This window comes from Symphalangus syndactylus, chromosome 19, assembly GCF_028878055.3.
Source record: "Symphalangus syndactylus isolate Jambi chromosome 19, NHGRI_mSymSyn1-v2.1_pri, whole genome shotgun sequence".
Lineage (NCBI taxonomy): Eukaryota > Metazoa > Chordata > Mammalia > Primates > Hylobatidae > Symphalangus > Symphalangus syndactylus.
In genome coordinates, this window is record NC_072434.2 from 39,767,625 (window position 1) to 39,787,139 (window position 19,515).

Genomic DNA, 19,515 nt, shown 5'->3' on the forward strand with positions numbered 1-19,515 from the left:
TCTCCCAGGCTGGAGTACAGTGGCGTGATCTAGGCTCACTGCAACCTCTGTCTCCTGGGTTCAAGCAATTCTCCTGCCTTAGCCTCCCGAGTAGCTGGGACTACAGGTGCCCGCCACCATGCTTGGCTAATTTTTGTATTTATAGTAAAGATGGCGTTTTACCATATTGGCCAGGCTGGTCTTGAACTCCTGACCTTGTGATCAGCCCGCCTCGGCCTCCCAAAGTGTTGGGATTACAGGTGTGAGCCACTGTGCCCAGCCTTTATTAAGTCTTTAAGTGGGAAGCTTTTCTTTTCACTTTTATTTTATTGAAACATTATAACAAATCATTGAAGAAGATAGTGTTATCATTCCATTCTGGTAAAACCAATTAACTTATCCAAGCATGTGCATGCTGTACACTGAAGAGCCATGGTTAAAAAGTCCCTATTTTTACTTATATTTTTTAGATTCAGCAGATACACGTGCAGGTTTCTTATATGAGTATATTATGTAATGCTGAGGCTTGCACTTTTAATGATCCAGTCACCCAACTAGTGAGCATGGTACCAAATACATAGTTTTTCAAGTCTGCCCCACTCCTTCCCTCCTCCTTTTTGGAGTTCCCAGTGACTGTTGTTCCCTTCTTTGTGTTCAGGTGTACCCAATGTTTAGCTCCCACTTATAAGCGAGAACATGTGGTAATTGGTTTTCTGTTTCTGTGTTAATTTGCTTAGGATAAGGGCCTCCACCTGCATCCACGTTGCTGCAAAAATCTTGTGCCTTTTCACGGCTGTATAGTATTCCATGTTGTATATGTACTCCATTTTCTTAATCCAATCCACTACTGTTGGGCACCTGGGTTGATTCTATATCTTTGCTGTTGTGAAGTGCTCCAATGGACATACAAGTGCATGTGTCTTTTTGGTAGAATTATTAATTTTCCTTTGGATATATACCCAGGAATGGGATTGCTGAAATGAAGGGTAATTCTATTTGTAGTTCTTTGAAAAATCTCCAAACTGCTTTCCACAGTGGCTGAACAGATTTACACTCCCACCAACAGTGTGTAAACCTTCCTCTTTGCTCCACAATCTCACCAGTATCTGTTAATTTCTGACTTTTTAGTAATAGCCATTCTGACTGGTGTGAGATGGTATCTCATTGTGAAATTCCCTGTATTTTTATATGATTCTCAGGGGGTATCATGGGTCTGTATACTGACCCATGCCGTGGGCATGACTTCCACATTGCAGAATTGAGAATTTGACCCAGAAATGCATTTCAGGCTGAGCAGACAATTATCAGAGGAGCTGGCTAGACCACAGCTGTGGTCAGATATGTCACAGGGACCATGGCCTTTCTGTAGGCTCATGGTCAGAGGTGGAGAGGAGCTGTGAACCTTCTTGTGAAAAAAGTCAAGGTGAAAGCTGCCCCATGGTGATGGGCGCTGGGCCTCACCCACCACATACTGTGCATCTCCTGGCCTGCTGGGCTCAGTCCCCACCCCGCTGCTTGGCACTCGCCTGGCAGAATCTGAGCGATGCCTTCTACACTCCCTGCCCTGCTCTGCCACTGGCTGTGTCTGAGCCAGAGGATCAGTGCTCAGCAGCAGACTCTTCCAAAACCCATCATTTGGGCTGAACCCAGTTCATGATTCCAAATGAAAAGCCAGTGACCATCTGTCACCCGGGAAATTCTGGGGCTGTTGAATACCAGCTGTACTTTGAAGGAAGCCTTTCTGCCATGGAGAGACCAAAACCCCCTGAATGGATTAATAAAGTTGAATTCCATATTTTACTCATGACCTCCCGCATGGCAGGGCTATACAGCTGCTTCTATCTGGCTGGGGAGCTCTGGTCGGAGCCCAGTGACTCTGTGGATCTGGTGGTAACAGGACGGAAGATCCAGCTGCGTACAGCACAGATATGGGAATGTCCAGGCGGAGTTCCCCACGGGTCCTGTGACCACAGCCCGCAGAGGGACATACCGATGTTTTGGCTCCTATAACAACCATGTGTGATCTTTCCCCAGTGAACCGGTGAAGCTCCTGGTCACAGGCGACATTGAGAACACCAGCTTTGCACCTGCAGACCCCACCTCTTCTGGCTCTTGGGACACCTACCTTTTAACCAGAGACGGGACTCCAGAAAGACTGTGTCCTCTGAGACCACACTGCCCAGAATCTCCTTCAGATGGGCCTATCTTCCTGGTCCTGGTGACTCTGGTGTGATTCCTAGTTGAAGACTGGCTCAGCAGGAAGAGGACTAGAGGGCAAGCCAACAGAGCTTCCACTTGGGAATGTGGGAGAAGGTTGAGAACACAAAGACCCCTTGAAGAATGACCAAGAAACATAGTGGCCGTGGGTGGAACTGAAAACCGATCTTGAGCCTGGGCGTTGGGAGCTCTGTGTTGGACCCAGGGAGAAGGGAGTCATTGTAGGAAAAAGGGACAGTGACATTCCATTTGTCAAAGCATCCTGGAGGAGACAGGAGGTGGGAGAAACAAGCTAAATTTCTTTGGGAGGCAGAAAAAAGAAAAAAGTTGTTTTAAAAACTCAGCTTAAGTATCCCTTCTTTGGAGAAGAAAGGTCCTTTTCTCCTACAATGTGGAATATATATATACACACACACACACACACACATATACACACATAAATAAATACAAATTATTTGTGTGTATATATATATATATATATGTATGTATTTATATATACATAAAAGCATGGTCCTTACCAAACACAATCATCTACTGACCCATCTGTATCTTTCACTAGGATTATGAGGGCGGGGATTTGGTCTTTTACCTCTATAACTGTGGCATCTATGCATTGTGTGGCATGTAACAGATTTCTAACAAGTATTTGCCTTTTGGAGGAAAATGGAGCTGTTGCTGTTTTTAAACTTTGGACCAGGACAGGTGGTCTTTATTATTCAGAACCTAAGAATTAAAAAACCCATAATTTATCAAAAACAAACTTTTTTGAAGAAACACTAGAGTAAAATGTGTGTGTGTGTGTGTGTGTGTGTGTGTGTGTGTGTGTGTGTGTGTGAAATATGCAAAGTTAGTATCGTTATAAACAAAGTCCAGGACTCAACGAAAGGAATAAAGTAAGAATAGAGTCGAAACATGATGCATGTTGTAATTCTTCCCTAAACTACAGTAACATGATGTTAATATTTTCCTCAAAATAAACTCAGAATTTAACATAGTGTTCTTCCAGACGAGTGTGAAGGAAGGCAGGTGTTTTCCCAGTGCTGTTCTCCTTGGGAGCTGTCAGCTTCAGTGCAGTATTTCACAGCTAGACTGTAAACAAACGTTAATTCCAATTGGCTCAATATACATTCAACAGTAAAATACCAGAAGTGAGTGGTCTCTGTTGTTCTCCAAAATGTATGATCTTGAACAGACTTTTATCGTGAAAATGTTCATAGTTTGCACACATCACTCCCAGCTGGAAGTTGTTGTCCAGTTTAACAGTTACATAATATAATCTTTTATGTGAGAATTTTGAATAGCACAACAGAGACAAGAAAACAGACTAACTTCTCCTTGGTATTACCACATCTTGGCAAAAAGTGAGAGTCCTGTTTAAAATGTAAAGGAAATCCTATTTGGTGAACCCTGTAATAGGTGGGGGATGAGGGGGAAATCTAGGTTGCTAGATTTGTCACTAGGGTTTCCTCTAGTAATAACCAGAGGGTTCCGGTTAGTATCACCTCCCAGTATGAAAACAAATTTTATTTCAGGCTTGCTTTGTGGAATGGTAGGTGGAGCATTTTTTTTAGGTCCTGATGACCTGGAGGGTGACTCATAATCACCCTGAAACGTATGAGGACCCTAAGGAAACCTCCCCTGGGGGAGACAGAGGGCTGGGGTTAGAGTCAGTGCGTTGGAGCTCGACTGGCACCTTCTGGTTGGGCGGCACCTGGTGAGGGTTCGGCACGGAGCCGCACTCAACACTGCCCCGGGTCCCCGACCCCTGTCCTGAGCCCAGGCGCTTGGCCCTGTCCCACCTGGGTCTGAGGAGCGCCCCCCAGCACCCTGAATGCCTCCGCAGGACCCCGCGCTCTACCCGCAGGCCCCTCACCCCCTAGCCCTGGGCCGCGCCTCACATCCCTCCCCGAGCCGCAACACCCCACCCGGTGGGACTCCCTGGAGCAGCCGCTCGTTACGGGCCTGAAGCACAGCGCGCCTATTGGCCAGAGCGGCCGAGGGCGGGAAAAGTGGCCAACGGCTGCCCCGGCCCTCGGGCTGCTGAGGAGATGGCGTCGGGCTCCAGGGCCTCGGTGCCCACGGACTCATTCCTCACCATCAGCCCGGACAAGCGAGGCGAGAAGGCTGCCTCCGCTGTCCCTGGGGACACGGCGGCCGCGACCACCCTGAAGGGCACCGCGATCCCAGTGCGGTCGGTGGTGGCCTCCGCTCGCCAGGTGAAAGGGAAAGCGGGCCTGCCTGCGGCTCAGGCCGAGGACCCGGGAGAGGCGGCGGCGGCGGCGGAGGAGGAGGAGGAGCCCCTGCTGCCAGCGCCTGAGGATGAAGTGGAGGCGCAGCCCCTGCCCCCAGTCTGCGTGTCCCGTATGAGGGGGATGTGGCGGGACGAGAAGGTGTCACTGTATTGCGACGAAGTGCTGCAGGACTGTAAGGTGAGCAGATCCGGGACAGGAAGACGACGGTCGGAAGCTCGCCGGAACCTGGGGACAGGCATCTGGGGCTTCCCTCTTAGGCGGATGGGGGTCCACAGGGCACAACGAAAACTTGCGTTTCAAAAAAGTAAATGGAGTCAACATGTATAGAGCGTTCACCTTGTTAGAGGTGCCCGCGTCCTGCCCTAGAGGAGTTAAGGTTCGAGTTTCCGACAAAATTCGTCAGTTAACGGGACAGCCCTGAGAGAGAATTTTCTGAGAGCTCCTAAAAAATGAAGATATATTGGCCTTATCATTGCACAGGCATGAATCTTGGTACCTTTATTTAACAGTTTATGTCCAAACATGAGTAAGATCACTTAGCCTTGACACACTAGAATGCTAGAAATTACTTTAAGGGTACTTCCCACTTAGCAGTCCACGATGCGGCATGATATATATATAAATGTGTGTGTGTGTGTATATATGTGTGTATATATGTGTGTGTGTATATATATATATTTTTTTTTTTTTTTTTGAGACGGAGTTTCATTCTTGTTGCCCATGCCGGAATGCAGTGGGGCAATCTCGGCTCACCACAACCTCCTCCTCCCAGGTGCAAGCAATTCTCCTGCCTCAGCCTCTCGAGTAGCTGGGATTACAGGCATGAGCCACCACACCTGGCTAATTTTGTTTTTTTTTTTTTTAATACAGACAGGGTTTCTCCAGTTGGTCAGTCTGGACTCGAACTCCCGACCTCAGGTGATCCGCCCGCCTCGGCCTCCCAAAGTGTTGGGATTACAGGCATGAGCCACTGTGCCTGGTGGCATGCTGTTTTTTTTTTTTTTTTTTTTTTTTTTTTTTTTGAGACGGAGTCTCGCTCTGTCGCCCAGGCTGGAGTGCAGTGGCGCAATCTCGGCTCACTGCAAGCTCCGCCTCCTGGGTTCACGCCATTCTCCTGCCTCAGCCTCTCGGAGTAGCTGGGACTACAGGCGCCCGCCACCACGCCCGGCTAATTTTTTTGTATTTTTAGTAGAGATGGGGTTTCACCGTGGTCTCGATCTCCTGACCTCGTGATCCGCCCGCCTTGGCCTCCCAAAGTGCTGGGATTACAAGCGTGAGCCACCGCGCCCGGCCTATGCTGTTTTTTTAATAGAAAATACTTATCTGATAAAACAGAATAGAGCAAATATTTCATGTTTCTAACCTATTTTTTTAAGTTGTAGCAGAAGAATTTGTGTACCTGAATATTCACTGCAGTGATATTTAGAAAAAGTTGAAAATTAAGACATAAACAATAACTAGCTGTCTTATCTATGAATTATTCGAGTGAGTAGATCTCTTTTAAGTTTAATTTTTTGTTGGTGATGTTATCCATTAGATGTGGTTTCAGTTAAAATCTGTAATTTTCCAGGTCATTCATTGTTTAAGGCTATATTGGTTCCATTTTAAAATAGAAATCAGTAAAAAAAAAAAACAACAAACGGTTAAAAATCTATAATTTCATATATTTATACGTAGATCAATTTTTTCTCTTGTTAGGCAGAAGATGCTGATGAAGTTATGGGTAAATACCTATCAGAAAAATTAAAGTTGAAAGACAAATGGCTTGGAGTCTGGAAGACTAATCCCAACGTATTCTTTGTGAAATATGAAGAAGCTTCTATCCCTTTTGTTGGTATACTAGTTGAGGTAAATAAATTTTATTTGATCTTTGTTTTTTTGAATCGGTTCTTTTAAAGACTAAAATATGACTTTATTATTTGGAGATTGATACACAAGAGTTGACATATTTTACTTCTGTTTTAAGTTTCTGAGAAAATTAATAGTGTAAAAAGAAGGTTAGGGGAATATTAGTGCCTGTAAACCATTATCATTAAATGCAATCTAGTAGTATCAGACAATATTTATTAGCCTAGTTTTTGCTCAACTAATGTAAAAATAACAAAAGTGCATTTCTTATAAAATTAGTAATTTAGTCTTTAACAAACTTGGGCCTTCTTTTTCTGTCTTTTCCCTTTAATCTTCATTTATCTGAATTATGAAGTTTAGTTCAGATGAGGAAAGAAAAAGAAATGGATCAGAAAACTACTGGCAAAATTTGGATTTTTTTTTCCTTTGAAAAGTACCATTTCGGGAGGCTGAGGCAGGAGAATGGTGAGAACCCAGGAGGCGGAGCTTGCAGTGAGCTGAGATCGTGCCACTGCACTCCAGCCTGGGCAACAGAGCGAGACTCTGTCTCAAAAAACAAAAAAGTACCCTTTTAGTATAATATCTTCCAAGCCTTTATCTGACAAAATTTTTCTCTTTTTTTTTCTTTTGAAACAGAGTTTTGTCCTGTCGCCCAGGCTGGAGTGCAGTGGTGTGATCTCGGCTCACTGCAACCTCTGCCTCCCCAGTTCAAGCGATTCTCCTGCCCCAGCCTCCCGAGTAGCTGGGATTACAGGCACATGTCACCATGCCCAGCTAATTTTTTGTATCTTTGGTAGAGACGGGGTTTCACCATGTTGGCCAGGCTGGTCTTGAACTCCTAACCTTGTGATCTTTAGTAGAGAAGGCGTTTCGCCCTGTTGGCCAGGCTGGTCTCGAACTCCTGGCCTCGTGATCTGCCTGACTCAGCCTCCCAAAGTGCTGGGATTACAGGCATGAGTCACTGCGCCCGGCCCTAATAAGATTTTTCTTTGTTAGGCCTGTAGGCTAAACATTGTGGCATGTTTGATTCTGTTAAAGGTTAATTATCCTTATATAGAAATTAATATTTATAATCACAAATGATACCCTTGCCCCAGATAGATAATTTAAATCTGTATTTTTGGGTACAAGAAAAACTTATGTATGTAACTCATTATATTATATACTACTTAAAAACAATTTAAAAATATGTGTTCTATGGAAAAGTCAGTGTCAGTTTTACAGACAAAGAATGGTGGCTGGGGCCGGGCGCGGTGGCTCACGCTTGTAATCCCAGCACTTTGGGAGGCCGAGGCGGGCGGATCACGAGGTCAGGAGATGGAGACCACAGTGAAACCACGCCTCCACTAAAAATACAAAAAATTAGCCGGGCGTGGTGGCGGGCGCCTGTAGTCCCAGCTACTCCGAGAGGCTGAGGCAGGAGAATGGCGTGAACCCGGGAGGCAGAGCTTGCAGTCAGCCGAGACTGCGCCACTGCACTCCAGCCTGGGCGACGGAGCTAGACTCCGTCTCAAAAAAAAAAAAAAGAATGGCGGCTGGGCGTGATGGCTCACACCTGTAGTCCCACCAGTTTGGGAGGCCAAGGTAGGTGAATCACTTGAGCTCAGGAGTTAGAGACCAGCCTGAGCACCATGGTGAAACCCCATCTCTACCAAAAAAACAGGCACACACCTGTGGTCCCAGCTACTCAGGAGGCTGAGGTGGGAGGATTGCTTGAGCCTGGGAGGCAGAGGTTGCAGTGAGTCCGGGCGACATAGTGAGACCCCATCTCAAAAAAAAAAAAAAAAAGAATACCATATTTTCAGTCATAGAGATTACAAAGGAATGTAAAAGATTATTGGGATTAGTTAATTTTTCAATAAGTCTATTAGTTAATTTTTCAGTAATACTGTTTCTTTTCCTTTTTCTTTTATTTTTAAGATAAGATCTCACTCTGTTGCTCAGGCTGGAGTGCCGTGGAGCAATCTCAGCTCACTGCAACCTCTTCCCCTCGGTTCCAAGCAATCCTCCCACCTCAGCCTCCTGAGTAGCTGTGACCACAGGCGTGCACCACCACACCTGGCTAATTTTTGTATTTTTAGTAAAAACGAGATTTCACTATGTTGGCCAGGCTGGTCTCGAACTCCTGACCTCAAGTGATCCACCCACCTCAGTCTCCCAAAGTGCTGGGATTACAGGCGGAGCCACCATGCTCAGCCAGTAGTACTCTGTTTTTTAGAGGTTTGCTCATCTTCAGACTTTGAGTAGCTTTGCCGAGATCTTTCACAACTTCTCTGGATTTTTTTTCATCTGGATAAAAATGGTTTTCATCTGGCTTTATGGCTTTTTTTTTTTTTTTTTTTTTAAGCAGTATAAGTTTGTGGGTTTTTTTTCAATCAGGTTTTATGTGGAAGCTTAACATTAAAGCAGAACATTTCTGATTGAAATGGACGATGGTGTCTTAGCATCTCTCTCAATACCTCATGATAGCCCCTATACTCCATAAAACTTTTCAAGATCTCTAAAGTTCCATGGAAACTCAGTAGATTAGGTAAACTAAAAGTTCTATCAATTTCTAAGGTTTTACCTGCAATACATTGATTATTTAATCTGTCCCTGCCTTGCTTTAGAATCTGTGAGGGTCTAGTAATGTCCTCTAAATGTTAGAAAGACAGGATGAAACATAAGAACAGAGGAAAAAGCAGAGCAGTATATTGGCAGATTCTAATTCTTTTGTGGCAGAAAAACAAGTGAGAATGGCTCTTGGGACCTCTTAAGATAGTGCTGCACAATTCATATTGTTGTTTTATCTGACTCTGCTTCTTTAGTCTTACTTCAATTGAAGTATTAATAATGCTATATAATACTCTTTGTTCTGATGCCACAATAATTTATTCCTATGGGCCCCTGATCGCTTTTTCTTTAGATGCTGTATTAGTTTTCTATTGCTGCCACAGCAAATTACCACATTCAGTGGCTCAAACAATACAAATTTATTATCTTACAACTCTGTAGGTGAGAAGTCTGACATGGGCCTAACTGAGCTAACATCAAGGCGTATGCAAGGCTGCATATCTTTATGGAGGCTGTGTGGAAGAATCTGTTTCCTGGCCTTTTTTAACCTCTAGAAGCAGCCTGCATTCTGTGGCTTGTGGCCCTCTTCCTCCATCTTCAATGTCCTTCTCACATTGCATCTTTCTGGTTCACTGCAGGCTAAAAAGGCGGTCCCCTTTTAATAGACTCATGATTAGAATGGGCCCAACTGGGTAATCCAAGATGACCTCCACATCTCAATGTCTTTAGTTGTAATCACATCTGTGAAGTCCATTTTGCCATGTAAGGTAACATATTCACAGGTTAAGATTAGGGAATGGACGTCTTTGGGGGCCATTATTCTGCCTATCATGAATTCATACAATAACCAACTAACAAACAAAAAACTTAGAAACAGTGTTGACTCCTGAACAGTGCAGGGCCCTGCACAGTCAAAAATCCGTGTATAACTTTTGACTTCCCAAATACTTAACTAATAGCCTACTGTTGACTGGAAGCCTTGCCGATATCATATACAGTTGATTAACATATTTTGTATGTCATAAATATGAAAAACACTATATTCTTACAATAAAGTAAGCTAGAGAAAAGAAACTGTTATTAAGAAAATTGTAAAGGCAGGGCACAGAGGTCTGTGCTTGTAGTCCCAGCATTTTGGGAGCCCAAGGCGGGAAGATCGCTTAAAGTCAGAACTTTGAGACTAACCTGGGCAACATAGCAAGACCTCATCTCTACTGAAAATTTTAAAATGAGCTGGGTGGTGGTGCACACCTATATAGTCCTCTCTACGTGAGAGGCTGAGGCGAGAGGATCACTTGAGCCCAGAAATTTGAGAGCAAGACCCTATCTCATAAAAGAAAAATCACAAGGAAGAGAAAAATAGATTTACTATTCATTATATAGAAATAGATCAACATAAAGATCTTCATTTCTGTTGTCTTCATGCTGAATAGGCTGAGGAGAAGGAGGAAGAGGAAGAAGAGGAGTTGGTTCTGCTGTCGCTAGGGTAGCAGAGGCAGAAGAAAATAGGCATATAAGTGGACCCATCCAGTTGGAACATGTGTTGTTCAAGGGTCAACTGTACTTGATGGGAAGGAAATCTAGCATATCCTTAATTTTGGTTATAAAATGGTCCAGAAATTAAGAAAACTTTTTTATAACTTCTGTACAAAGCAGTTTGGCAAAATATATCAAGAACTTTAAACTAGCACTTTATTTCTGGAAAGGTCTTCTGTGAAAATTGGAAACGTGGAAAAACATTGCTTCTTGGCCTTTTGCCTAAGATCCAAGTGTAGAAATGCAGAAAAAGATTTAGATGTTAAGGCGATCATGGTGATTTTTTTTTTTTTTTTTTTTTTTGAGACAGAGTCTCACTCTGTCACCCAGGCTGGAGTACGGTGGCGCGATCTCGGCTCACTGCAGTCTCCAATTCCCAGGTTCAAGTGATTCTCCTGCCTCAGCCTCCTGAGTAGCTGGGATTATAGGCGCGAGCCACCATGCCCGGCTAATTTTTGTATTTTTAGTAGAGACGAGGTTTCACCATGTTGGCCAGGCTGGTCTCGAACTCTTGACCTCAGGTGATCCACCTGCCTCAGCCTCCCAAAGTGCTGAGATTACAGGCATGAGCCACCATGCCCAGCCACCTGGGCTTTTCTTTGCATCATATATTCTAGATGGGGTACTAGAAGAGCTAACAACCTGGTAACATCAACATGTGTAAAACAGCAACAACAAAAAGCACAATGAAGGCAGGACAATTATTGTACTTGAAGATAGAAAAATAGAAATTATCAAATCCTAACACCATAAAGAAAATAGACTTAAAAGGACAGAACCTCAGGAATATGTTGGACTATAACAAAACACCTAGCATTCATGCCTTCAGAGTTCCAGAAGGAGAGAAGAAAGAGGGAGGGCTAAAAAATACTCAAAGAATGACAGAAAATTTACCAAATTTGGCAAAAGATATAAACCTACAAATTTAAGAAGCCAACTTGAGGAACATGGTTAAGGGTAGGAGTACTCCCATTGTGAAGAAGGGAATTACATGAAAATTTACTGGTACTGAATATTGGGATCCTCTATATTCTACCCTCCAACTCTGCTTCTGGAACACAGTCAGCTAAGGCATATCACTCCAGGAATGAGATTTGAAATATTTTTGTATGATCATATGTTAAAAAAAAAAAAGACCTAATGATACTGACTTACTACAGAAAGAGCCTGGGTGGATCAACCAGTGAAGAGGAGATGAGGAGGAGAAGAAAGGAAGAGAGAAGAGAGACGGGGTAAGAGGTTGGTGGCAAGAACAGAAGAAAGCAAATTGTCAAACTGTAAAAGTTTCTCAGAACCAAAGGACATAAATTTCTAGACTGAAAGGGCCCACTTAGTGTCCAACACATAATGAAATCTGGGAATACTGGGACCAAAGAGAAGGTCCAATAAGATTCCAGAGAGAAAAAAGATAGGTTTGTATAAAGAATCAAGAGGTAGAATGGCATCAGACATCAGACCTTTCCTTTTTTTTTTTTTTTTTTTTTTTTAAGACGGAGTCTTGCTCTGTTGCCCAGGCTGGAGCACAGTGGTGCAGTTTGGCTCACTGCAACCTCCACTTCCCAGGCTCAAGCAATTCTCATGCCTCAGCCTCCCGAGTAGCTGAGACTGCAGGCATGCGCCACCATACCCAGCTAATTTTTGTATTTTTAGTAGAGATGGGGTTTCACTATGTTTACCAGGCTGGTCTGGAACTCCCGGCCTCAAGACATCCTCCTGCCTCGGCCTCCCAAAGTGTTGGGATTACAGATGTGAGCCACCACACCCAGTCCAGACTTTTCAAAAGTAATTCTTAGTTTTAAAAAGCTATGAAAATATTTTCAAAAATTTTAGGGAAAGTGATATCCCACTGTATAATTTTATACCTAGTCACACTATAAGTTAAGAGTAGAAAAAATACATTTTCAAATATGTGAGGTCTCAAAAGTTATGTCCAATGCACCTTTTCTTAGGAAGTTAATGGATGTCATCTACAGTCAAGGGAGTAAATCAAGAAATATGAAGACATCAGATTGAAAATGTAGAGAAGCCACAACATAAGAGAAAAACAAAGGGAATTCCTGGGATGATGGCAAAATGATAACAGCTATGTACATAGCAGGCCTAGAGAGCCACTTCAGAATAGAACTGGCCAGAGAACTCTGGAAGAGTGCTTTAAATAAAATGAAACCAGTATTTTATTTCAAACACAATCTATTGGCTTTGAACATATTGAAAGGAGATTTTTATAACTTAAGGAATTTGGGGCTAAATTAATGAAAGCCACATAGAAAATGAGCAAATGGCTGGGCGCAGTGGTGCACGCCTGTAATACCAGCACTTTGGGAGGCCAAGGCGGGTGGATTGCCTGAGGTCAGGAGTTCGAGACCAGCCTGGCTAACATGGTGAAACCCCATCTGTACTAAAAATACAAAAATCAGCCGGATGTGGTGGCACACGCCTGTAGTCCCAGATACGTGGGAGGCTGAGGCAGGAGAATCACTTGAACCCGGGAGGCAGAGGAGTTGCAGTGAGCCCGAGATCACACCACTGCACTCTAGCCTGGGCGACAAAGCAAGGCTCCGTCTCCAAAAAAAAAAAAAGGAAAGAAGAAAATAAGCAAATGAAAAGCAATACAATTATTGACTGCTGGGAAAACAACATTTTTTGCAGGAAAGGAAAATCAGTTCACACCATATGGCTCACCTGTGAATCACATTTTTCAAACATATTAAGATAAATGCTGAATACTTAAGATATAACCATATTGGTGAATGAAAGGCCAGGAAAGAGTGGCTGTATATTACGGAAATGAGGCAAAATGAAAGAGACAACTAAATTCTTATCTTTCAGAGTTGGAAGTCAATATCCAATGCCAAAAACTGGGAACAAAACTTTAAGTAGCAATATAAACATATTATTTAATGATAAAGATATAAATGTCAAAAAATAATCAGCTAAAAAAGTTAAAAATGGTTGCCTCTGAGGAGCAAGAATTAGAGGGTGATAGAAGACTGTCAAGGAATTCTGTTTTTCTTTCTTTTATTTTGAGACTGAGTATCATCTACGGCCATACCACTCTGAACATGCCCAATCTCGTCTGATCTCGGAAGCTAAGCAGGGTCGGGCCTGGTTAGTACTTGGATGGGAGATGGAGTCTCGCTCTGTCACCCAGGCTGGAGTGCAGTAGCGCGATCTCGGCTCACTGCAACCTCCGCCTCCTGGGTTCCAGCGATTCTCCTGCCTTAGCCTTCCACGTAGCTGGGACTACAGGTACACGCCACCATGCCCGGCTAATTTTGTATTTTTCGTAGAGACAGGGTTTCACCATGTTGGCCAGGCTGGTCTCAAACTCCTGACCTCAGGTGATCTGCCTGCCTCGGCCTCCCGGCCTCTTTTATTTATTTATTTTTTTTTTTTGAGAAGGAGTCTTGCTCTGTTACCCAGGCTGGAGTGCAGTGGTGCGATCTCGGCTCACTGCAACCTCCACCTCCCAGGTTCAAGCTATTCTCCTGCCTCAGCCTCCTGAGTAGCTGGCATTACAGGCACGCACAACCATGCCTGGCTAATTTTTGTATTTTTTAGTAGAGACAGGGTTTCACCACGTTGGCCAGGCTGGTCTTGAACTCCTGACATCAGGTGATCCACCCGCCTCGGCTTCCCCAAGTGCTGGGATTACAGGCGTGAGCCACCATACCCAGCCTGAATTCTATTTTTCATAGCAAACCTGGTACAGCTATTTGATTCTAAACTGTATGCATGTATAATACTGAAAAAAATTAAAACTAGGCCAGGCCAGGTGCAGTGGCTCACGCCTGTAATCCCAGCACTTTGGGAGGCTGAGGCATGTGGATCACCTGAGGTCGAGAGTTTGAGACCAGCCTGGCCAATATGGTGAAACCCTATCTCTACTAAAATTACAATAATTAGCCAGGCTGTGGTGGCACATGCCTGTAATCCCAGCTACTTGGGAGGCTGAGGCTGGAGAATCGTTTGAACCTGGGAGGCGGAGGTTGCAGTGAGCTGAGATTGCACCACTGCACTCCAGCTGGGGCAACAGAGTGAGACCCTGTCTCAAAAAACAAAAACAAAAACAAACAACAAAAAAACTAGGCCAGGCATGGTGGCTCATTCCTGTAATCCCAGCACTTTGAGAAGCTGAGGCAGCAGGATCACTGGAGGCCAGGAGTTCAAGACCAGCCTAGGCAACATAGTGAGACCCTGTCTGTACCAAAAAAAAGAAAAAAAAATCGAGCATGGTGGCACAGGTAGTCCTAGCTCATTGGGAGGCTGAGCAGGGAGGATTGCTTGAGCCCAGGAGTTCGAGGCTGCAGTGAGCTAAGATCGTGCCACTGCACTTTAGCCTGGGCAACAGAGTGAAACCCTGTTTCTTAAAAAAAAGAGAGAGAACTAAAATATTAAAATATAAAGATCTCTTTCATTTTGCCTCATTTCCGTAATATACAGCCACTCTTTCCTGGCCTTTCATTCACCAATATGGTTATATCTTAAGTATTCAGCATTTATCTTAATATGTTTGAAAAATGTGATTCACAGGTGAGCCATATGGTGTGAACTGATTTTCCTTTCCTGCAAAAAATGTTGTTTTCCCAGCAGTCAATAATTGTATTGCTTTTCATTTGCTTATTTTCTTTTTTCTATATTTCATAATGACTCTTTGGAAATATATTTTTGTCCTGTCACAAATATGGATTGGAGATCATTTATTATCTTCAAACACCCAGTTTTAAGTTGTTATTCTATTTTCTAAGTTTTCTTCTGTCCCATAACTGCTTTGAAGAACACAATTTATATTAAATTAGTTATAAACTTTCAAAGTTTGGTTAGTGATTTGAAGATATTTCCTGTATTTAAAAGATTATTGTTTTATGTGCTGATGATATAACACACTGATATTTAAAATATTTTTTGTGACATAACTCTACCGAAAAATAAAGAATTTCATTGGCTGTACTTGAAAATTTTCAGAACAGATTTTGGAAGTGTTTGTGTTAATACTAATTTTGTGCCAACATTTTAAAATTTGTATTAATATGTAATTTATTAAATTTTTTAAAAACTATCAACTTTGGTTCTGAAGCACTGATTTTCAGACAAGTGCAGGGAAGTCTCACTATACTATGGTGAAATAAGATGAATAAACAATATAGCATGTTGTTCATGAAGCTAAATCAACTTAAGAATTTTACTCTTGGTGGGTCTCAGTAGCTCGGGCGGCGGGAGGAGTGGCAGCGGCCAGGCAGCCCAGTTTCGCGGAGGCTCTCGGCGCGCCGCGGCCCGCAGGCACCCGGCACGCGCCCTCCCCGCCTCCGGGATGCCCAAGAGGAAGGTCGGCTCCGCCGAAGGGGCCGCCAAAGAAGAGCCCAACAGGAGATTGGGCGGTTGTCAGCTAAGCCTCCTGCAAAAGTGGAAGCAAAGCCGAAAAAGGCAGCAAAGAAGGATAAATCTTCAGACAAAAAAGTGCAAACAAAAGGGAAAAGGGGAGCAAAGGGAAAACAGGCCGAAGTGGCTAACCAAGAAACTAAAGATTTACCTGCAGAAAATGGGGAAACGAAAACTGAGGAGAGTCCAGCCTCTGATGAAGCAGGAGAGAAAGAAGCCAAATCTGATTAATACCATATACCATGTCTTATCAGTGGTCCCTGTCTCCCTTCTTGTACAATCCAGAGGAACATTTTTATCAGCTATTTTGTAAATGCAAGTTTTTTAGTAGCTCTAGAAATATTTTTAAGAAGAAGGGAATCCCACCTCATCCCATTTTTTAAGTATAAATGCTTTTTTTTAAGAGGTGAAATCATTTGCTGGTTGTTTATTTTTTGGTACAACCAGAAAATAGTGTGGGATATTGAATTATGGGAGGCTTTGACTGTCTCGGGTGTCAGCTTAACATTCCATAGGTGGGGGGTTAGTTTTTACATCCTATAATACACGGCATATTAAATGGCAGTATGGAATCAGTCCTGCATTTAATGTCTTGAACATTTAAAATTACTTCCATTCCCATGTTTTTTAGAAGAATTGTTTCGTAAAGAAAACCACTCTTTGATCATGGCTCTCCCTGTCAGAATTGTGTGCACTCTGTAACATCTTTGGTTGCGGTAGTCCTGTTTTCCTAATAACTTTGTTACTGTGCTGTGGAAGATTACAAATTTGAATACGTAGTGTAGGTGCTATTCAGTTGTGAACTGGTGGGCCGTATGTAACAGCTGACCAACATGTGAAGATACTGGTACTTGATAGCCTCTTAAGGAAAATTTGCTTCCAAATTTTAAGCTGGAAAGTCACTGGAATAACTTTAAAAAAGAATTGCAATAAATGGCTTTTTAGATTTTCGTTACGTATGTTAAGAATTGTGTACAAATTGAAATGTCTGTATTGATCCTCAACCAATAAAATCTCAATTTTGAAAAAAAAAAAGAATTTTACTCTTTATGTCTTTTCTCCTTTTTTTTTTTTTGGTGTTTGAATAGCCATTCTTCTACCAATGGTGTAATACAGATAGCAGGGCTTTTTTTTTTAACATGCTTTTGTTTGTTTGTTTTTTTGTTATTATCATTGTCATTTTTATTATTTTGCTACTTTATTCAGTGCTTACTGTATGCTGGATGCCCACTGGAAGCTTATAATTATGATTTATTATATTTAACATGCTTTTATGGCAAAATTTGTTCAAAAATTTTTCGATAATATTAGCTGGGCACAGTGGCATGTTCCGGTAGTCCCAGGTCCTCAGGAGGCTGGGGTAAGAGGATGGCTTGAGCCCAGGAATTCGAGGATTAGTGTGCAATGATTATACCTGTGAATAGCCGCTGCACACTAGCCTAAGCAACCACAGTAAGACCCTGCCATATATATATACACACAGAGACACACACACACACACACACACACTGTTTTATGAAATCTCAAAGTCAGGCAACTCAATCTTAGAAACAAATAATGTAGGAGATACAGAATTCCTTTCATGAAACTGAAAAAAAATGTGTTTAAGAAGTAGGGTTTGAAAAACTATTGATAGTATATTTAATATTGATCTATAATTATTCTGTATGTTGATTGTTGAAGAAGTCATAAATTTAAAAGAAGAAACTTTATAATGAGCTCATATATGAGAAAGAAATCCCGTGGTTTACTGATATTTGTAACTATATCTCTTATCTCTTATGATATTTATCTTAGGTAACTTGTGAACCATACGAAGACTCATCATCTTGTTTCAAAGTTACTGTTTCTGTTGCTGAGCCCTTTTCTTCCAACATTGCAAATATTCCAAGAGATTTGGTTGATGAGATTTTGGAGGAACTGGAACACAGTGTGCCTCTTTTGGAAGTGTATCCTGTTGAGGGACAAGATACTGATATACATGATATTGCTTTGGCCTTGGAAGTTGTCAGGTATTAGGGCCTTTACTTTTGAAAGTTAAATTTATTATATCCAAAAGTTAATGTGAAGGTTTTGCTCATATAATCACTTTACAAGCATTTAATGATTTAATTTTCACTCACTGCTGCTGGATTAAATTTGTCCATTTTAAATTAACATATTGTATTTGTAACTTTTAGTAAAAACATTTCCTTGCAGAAACATTATATATGGGTAAGGAAAAGTTTGCAATTTTTTGATCTTGCATTTTATAAAAATAAAATTTAAAAGAATTCTTGAAATAAGTAACATTAACTTCTATTCATATTTAAGCATCTTAAATTTATTAGCATTCATTTCTCAAATTTAAAGGCATTACAAATACTAGATATCATCATTCACATTATGATTGCTTCTTATAAGTTGATACAATTTGACGGAAGCTATCCATAAACGAAATACAGAATATTTTTTGGCATGTTTTTGTTTTTCTAATGTTTTCCTCCCATACAAATTTGGTAGTATCTTACATATTATTTATTTTTTGAGCAAATAATAGCCAAAATCTATAAAATTTAGAAACGGAATTTTACCGTCCCACTCATTATCTCATTTACCATAACCTAAAATAGAATGCAAATCATCTAATTTTTAAAGTTTTACCTTTTATTTTAGTTCACTCAAAGGTCATTTTAAAATATTTTGCTTAAGAATTAAGATTGAGGTAGAGAATTCTGACATCAGAATATCTCTTTAGCTCTAAATCAGTAGTGGCTGTTTTTGATTACTGTCATCTTAATTTGGTTTATCGTAGGTTTTTTTATGACTTTCTTTGGAGAGACTGGGATGATGAAGAAAGTTGTAAGGATTATACTGCACTTATTGAAGAAAGAATTAATTTGTAAGTATAGTTTATAAACTTATACCACACATTAGAAAAAATAAACATTGTAATTATGTTGATAATTTTCAGGTGGTGTGATATACAGGATGGAACAATACCTGGTCCTATCGCACAACGTTTTAAAAAAACTTTGGAGAAATATAAAAACAAACGTGTCGAGCTCATTGAGTATCAGAGCAATATTAAAGAAGATCCATCTGCAGCAGAGGCTGTTGAATGCTGGAAAAAATACTATGAGACAGTCATGCTCTGTGGATTATTGAAAATGTGGGAAGATTTACGCCTCCGGTAATAATTTACTCTATTTCAAATAGAAGCAAAAGTTTACATGGTTATTATTTTATCATAGCACTTAATTTGTGGTATATGTTCTGATTAAAGTGAAGTATAAAATTAGATGTCTAATTTATGAGGTAAGCACAAGGTAAAACTATCAGTATTGGAAAATTATATTAGCTGAATTCACTGAAATCATTGTTTTTTTGACCAAAAGAACTCATTAATCCATTTCTTTCCTTATCTTTCATTTTAACTCTTTTGATTTTGGCCAAAGCGTAAGAAAGGAAGAGGTAGACCTCCTCTATATATAATACGTGAAGTAAATAAGATAACTGGATTATAGCTAAAAGAGTAGCAAGACACAGACAGAGTCTGTCTACAGAACAGTTTTTGAAGGAAGCACAAAGACAGGTTAGACATGGTGGCTCACACCTGTAATCCCAACACTTTGGGAGGACAAGGTAGGAGGATCACTTGAGGCCAAGAGTTTGAGACCAGCCTTGGGCAGCATATTGAGGCCCCATCTCTACAATAAACAAACAAATTTTTAAAATTTAGCTAGGAATGTGGTGGGGTGTGCCTGTAGTC

The 19,515-nt window shown here is 41.6% G+C and overlaps 1 protein-coding gene and 2 pseudogenes across 3 annotated transcripts in view; all 3 read left to right on the forward strand.

Moving 5' to 3' along the window:
* Window positions 1-1,522: 1,522 nt before the first annotated feature.
* On the forward strand, window positions 1,523-2,323 carry LOC129458247 (natural cytotoxicity triggering receptor 1-like; annotated as a pseudogene).
* A 1,784-nt stretch (window positions 2,324-4,107) lies between these two features.
* SHCBP1L (SHC binding and spindle associated 1 like) overlaps window positions 4,108-19,515 on the forward strand; it is a 54,436-nt gene continuing 39,028 nt past the window's right edge. For 2 of the 3 annotated variants that reach the window (XM_055234571.2, XM_055234573.2), the window contains exons 1-5: window positions 4,121-4,625; window positions 6,147-6,296; window positions 17,562-17,776; window positions 18,559-18,645; window positions 18,718-18,936. In XM_055234571.2, coding sequence (XP_055090546.1) covers window positions 4,245-4,625; window positions 6,147-6,296; window positions 17,562-17,776; window positions 18,559-18,645; window positions 18,718-18,936 — 1,052 coding nt within the window. In that variant the 5' untranslated portion in view covers window positions 4,121-4,244. Of the gene's footprint in view, window positions 4,626-6,146; window positions 6,297-17,561; window positions 17,777-18,558; window positions 18,646-18,717; window positions 18,937-19,515 lie in introns of all 3 variants that reach the window. The other variant, XM_055234572.2, reaches the window with a different exon arrangement.
* LOC129458596 (non-histone chromosomal protein HMG-14-like) lies at window positions 15,583-16,131 on the forward strand (annotated as a pseudogene).